Raw genomic sequence first — 5398 nt, forward strand, 5'->3', positions numbered from 1 at the left:
GGATATGTCGTCGCACAAGATTCATTAATGCTACATTGCGCGACGCATTTTATTCTTCGTCGCGCAAAGTCGAATAAATCTGCTGAAACGACCCGAGGCCTCCTTCTTCCCCATTTCTGGTTTTCCTCCTTCCATGCCTCTCTCTCCGCCGTCACCTCAGCCCTCTCTCTTCGCCGTCACCTCAGCCGCCTCCCTGCCGTCACCTCAGCCACCTCCCTGCCGTCGCCGCCTCCCTGCCGTCGCAAATTCGTCGGTTGAGCTCCGATTCTACGCCGGCCGATTTCTCCCTCCTCCGGCCACCATTTCCGACGCCTGAGGCATGATTTCTCGACTATTTTTTGTGCTCTAGCTGATGGTTGGTTAGGATTTACTGAATTTTCGCTGTAGGAAATAGGAATTAAAACCCTAGGTTTTGGCCGGTGTGGGAATGTCAAATCCGGCCACTTCCGGCCATTTTTCGGGGTAGGTCCGAGAACAAAAGTGGCTCCAATTAATGTTTTCAACCTAGGGTAGGAACCTTGGCCCTTAGTTTTTAGAATTTTCCGGCAAATTTTATCGCTTTGGACACCCACGTGCTGCCGGCGCGTGTGGTGGCGGGTGGGATACTGTGGCAGTGGGGCATTGGGTCCCGGAGCAATCCCCTGTTTGTCACGAGCGCGTAGGTTTGCTCGGATTTGAATTTGGTTGCCGTTTGAGTCTTGATCGGATTTTGCCTATTGTGCGATTTCCAGGTTTTATATGTTCGGACCGTTGGATCGAACTGAAACTCACGTAGTTGTACCTTTGTGTTTCTAGGATCGTTTAGGATTCGACCGATCGTTGATCGGAGACCCGGATACTCCGAAATTCCAAACCCTAGGTCATGCTATGCTTTTAATTAATTAGTTTAAATTCTGAATGAAATTATATGTGCAGATGTCAGACTTGATTAGGCGTGGTAGGTCGATGACGACTGCACCGAGTTCGGATCCCCCGGCTCAGTCGGCATCTGCTGCCACTGCTCCAGCTTTGCTGGACCACGTGGTGGTTGGTCCCGGGGCGTCCCAGACGCCTGCGTCATCTGCGTCATCCGTCGCGCAGCCAGCTAGTACTAAGCGGCGGCACCGGCCCACCGACACCATCGACCGACGGTACTGGTGCCTCGGGATCACAGCCAGGTATAACTACACTTTTGTATTGTTAATTTTATATTGAAATTTGACAATGTTGTTTATTTAACATTAATACCTTATTTCTTTGCAGCGAAGAAGAACACCCGGGGACCGTGTCGTCAGCTGAAGACGGCGAAGGTCACCGGGTGACCAACAGTCGTATTAGCATCGGATACGACGAGCGCCATCGGGCTGCACCGACGGCGGAGTTGCATAGCTCCTTGGCCCACGACATTGGCCACGTCGTGCGGACCCATTGCCCGATGCAATGGAAGTCTTGGAGGGTCATGCCTGACGAGATCAAGGTGGAGGTTCGCAGCCAGTTGTCGGTATGTACCTTACATTTTCATTATTTTTCTTTAAAATTGTGTATATTTCTATTACTTAACGTATCTAATTAATTGATTGCAGGCGAACTATAACTTGGAGGATCTCGACGAAGAGTCGTTGACGTACGTCAACAGACTCTTCGCTGAGAGGTACAAACAGTGGAAGAGCGACTTGCACCACCATTTTTTGGCCTTTGATGATCCGCAAGTCGCTCTTCAGGAGGGTTGCCCGAAGGAGCTTGAGGGGCGGGAGGATAGTTGGGAGAGGCTCTGCGCTCATTTTCAAGCGCCCGAATTTGTGGTATTTTTTTAATTATATTTGTTTAATTATTACTTATTACTTATTAATGTTTATTTTATTTTTTTATTTCATTATTATTTAATTTTTTATATTTTAACTAATACGTTTCATTTTTTGTATAACAGAATAAAGCCCAAGTGAATAAGGGTAATAGGAAGAATAAGACCCTTCTCCACCATTCCGGCTCCAGACCCTTTTCGTATAGGATGGATGCACGGCGTCGGGTAATAATCACAAAATTTTTATTTCATTTTTAATGTCATTTTATTAATTTATTTTTTTCATACTAATATTTTTCTTCTCTTGTTCAATTTAGGAGGGGTCCAAGTTCCCAGAGATCGACGTCTTTGGTGACGTTTATGTTCGACCCAGGAAAGAGTTGGCCGAGTCCCTTCATGTAAGTATTATTTAATTTTAATTCTTATGTTACGCATTCAATTTATATGCATGTTTTAATTTATATTTTATGTTATGTTCAGCAGACGACGATGGTGGAGAGGAGCCAGTTGGTTCTTCAGGAGTCCGCCTCCTAGCTTCCTCCCGAGACTCCGATCGAGTCTGTGGCTCCTCCACAGGATGCTGGATTTCAGATCTTGACGGAGACGTTGGATCAGACTCTCGGGAGGAGGCGGGGGACATATTGTCGAGGGATGGGGAATGCCCGGCGGAGGGAACCTAGACCTCGTTCATCGGCGCAGTCAAACAGTCAGGTCACTGCTTTGACAGCACAGGTGGCCACTCTTCAGAGCCAGATGTCGATCATTCTGCAGTCCCTCGCACAGTCCGGCATTCCAGTCCCGCATTTTGATGCGCCGACCTCCGAGCCCGTCCATCCCGAGCATCCCCACCAGACCATTGCCCCAGTGAACGCCCAGACCTCCGACCCGCATCTTGGCGACGACTCGGTTGATTTTGATTCATTATTTGATTAGTGTATTTATTTTCATCATAAACATTTATTTTATTTGTAATACATTTATTTTATTTTATAACAAAATTTTATTCTAATTTATTTTTATTGCAATTTCATTGTTTAATCAATAAAAAAAAACCAATTTTATTTAAAATAAAAAATAAAAAAATAAAAGAATTGTAATATAATTTTTGCGCGACGGCAAATATTTCGTCGCGCAAACCCACATGTAACAAAAAAAAATAAAAAATCAACTTTTTTATTACTTTTAATTCTTGCGCGACGAATACATACGTCTCGCAAACACGTTTTGCGCGACGAATCGTTTCGTCTCGCGTCTTCTCTGGCGCGACGACAGAGATTTTTGTCGCGCAAATATATGAGCGACGAAAACTTTCTCATCGCGCGAATGGTTCTGCGGCGAACATCTACGTCTCCCGAACAAGTTTTGCGCGACGAATTATTTTTCGTCGCGCTATTCCCATCGTCGCGCAAATATACGTGCGCCGAATACTTTATCGTCGCGCAAATTTTATGCGACGAACAGTTGTTTCGTCTCCATACCGTTGGTGCAACGATGGTTTACCCGTCGCACAGTTTTGCGCGACGAATGGTTGTACCTCGTCGCGCAAAGGCTTTCTTCACGATCTTCGCGCGACGGAATATGCGCAACGAAGTTTTTGTCGCGCTGAAGTTAGTGCGACTAAATGAGACTTTGCGCAATGTTTTGTTATTCGTCGCGCAAAAAGTAAAATGTAGTAGTGTTTGTCGTTTGAACATAGCAGGTGCAAATTTAACTCACTTCCTTTTTTGTTCTTGTTTTTTCCACTTCAGAATCATTCGTCTGAGATAATGCTTCCACATCTTCATTGCTGTGTTTGTAGCACATTTCTATTTTCTTGAAGCTTTTAGTTTCTTATCTTTCATGGTATGTAGTTCATAATTTCAATATTTTGAATGGGAAAATGACGAAAATGATCGCGTATTAAACAAACCATGATTGATACATTATATATAGCGCCTGACATGCAATTGCTTGAAACCATTTCAATTTTAGTTTTTAGTTTTCATTATTTGTGTTAGAGTATAGAATTTTTAGTTTTTAGTTCTCTTATGAGTAAAACATGCATTAAATCAGAATTTTTAGTTTATTGCCATATTTATTTTAAAGGGTAAAATGGGTAATAAAAATGAGAGATAAAAGTTAGTGGGTATATAGAGATAAAAACCACAGTTAAACCTAATAAAAGCCAAACTTTTTGAGATAGGATCTAAGGACCCCTTCAAAAAACAACTATCATAAAGCAAACTAACTTAGAAATTTTGTTTGCTTTATGATATTAGAGTTGTATACAACTATCATATTAGGGAGGCACTTGTATGCTTTACATGATGGAATTTGATCCTTTAAATGATGTGATAAAGGAAGTTTGCTTTGGTGTTACAGACAGCATGGAAAATATGTTGTTTTGCGTCTTGGTATATGTTTCTGGATAAATTAGTTCTTGATAGTTTGAGGACTTTGATATAAATGGAGGCTTCTCTAACTAATGCATTAGCAGCCTATTCCAACGAAACAATTCAACACTCAAACATTGGGGAGTACAAGTTGAAGTCTTACAAGAGAAAACATGATCGGGTTAATTTCAAGCAGTTTCTATAATCTGTGTTTTTCAGGCAACCCGACCACTAATCCCAAAAACTTCATCTCATCATATATCTTACACCACATGATGAAGAGGTAGAAATAAGTAGGGAGATAATTATACGCACAGTGCTAAATGATGATCATGCAGATTTGTGTTTTGGAACCCAGGCAACAGCATCAGTGGAAATGAAATGGCAGATGGGAACGGTTCCGGGCTTAACGTTGAGGATTTGGAAGGAAAAATGCTCTGGGTTCCATTCTGATGTGTCTAGATGGCAGATGGTTACAGCTTTAACCTTCTCCCCATCATCGCCTTTCAGGGAGAGAACATAAGCTGCTGTTTGTTTTATTGCATGGCAGAAAAACACAGCATAGGGATAGTTCTCCTTATGACACACAACGACTTTGTCACCTGCCAACTTCTTCAGTCCCGGCATTGTCGTATAGTTGTGCATGGACATGGTGGCTCCTCTTTCCAATACCTCCGTCGAGATTGCTTCAACGTTTCTTGTTCCAAGCTTCGAAGTGCTAAAATCAACCATTGATTCTAAAGATGTGGCGCAATATTTTTCCTCTCCCTTAAGGCCTGGAGCTTCACACTCTTCGATTGTTTGCTTAATTGTTTTGGCTTCCACAGATGTTGGCTTCACTGAAAAATGGTTGAAAATTTCTGGTAGTTTGTTAGAGGAGAAGGGGATCGATTGAGCACTTTCACGTGGCAGGAAAGTAGCCGTGTTTGAATTTCTAGGGAATTGGAACTGCATTGTTGCGCCAGGGCGCATGTCCTTCTCGAAGAAGAAAATAGCCAAGTCTCTATAATGGAGTAGTTGACTGTCAGGTTTGCCCTCGTCAGATGCAGGAGGACGTCCTCCATAATTTTTTCGTTGGTAACCTGAATTTCTCAATGGGATATTTTCAGGTTTGCCCTCGTCAGATGCAGGAGGAGGTTTTCTATAATTTCTTAGACTGTAATGTTTTTTGTTCGATGGGAAAATTTCAGGTTTGCCCTCGTCAGATGCAGGAGGAGGTTTTCTATAATTTGTTAGACTGTAATTT

General features: G+C 42.8%; 1 protein-coding gene across 1 annotated transcript; it reads right to left on the reverse strand.

Annotated features, from left to right (window-relative positions):
* Positions 1-4311: 4311 nt before the first annotated feature.
* On the reverse strand, positions 4312-5394 carry LOC117613622 (BURP domain protein RD22-like; the record flags this gene model as incomplete). Its single annotated transcript, XM_034342220.1, has 1 exon — positions 4312-5394. A coding segment is annotated over one exon (912 nt), but the record flags the coding sequence as incomplete, so codon positions are not given.
* Between the last annotated feature and the right edge of the window lie 4 nt (positions 5395-5398).

Source organism: Prunus dulcis, unplaced genomic scaffold (assembly GCF_902201215.1).
Source record: "Prunus dulcis unplaced genomic scaffold, ALMONDv2, whole genome shotgun sequence".
In the NCBI taxonomy this organism is placed as follows: Eukaryota; Viridiplantae; Streptophyta; class Magnoliopsida; order Rosales; family Rosaceae; genus Prunus; species Prunus dulcis.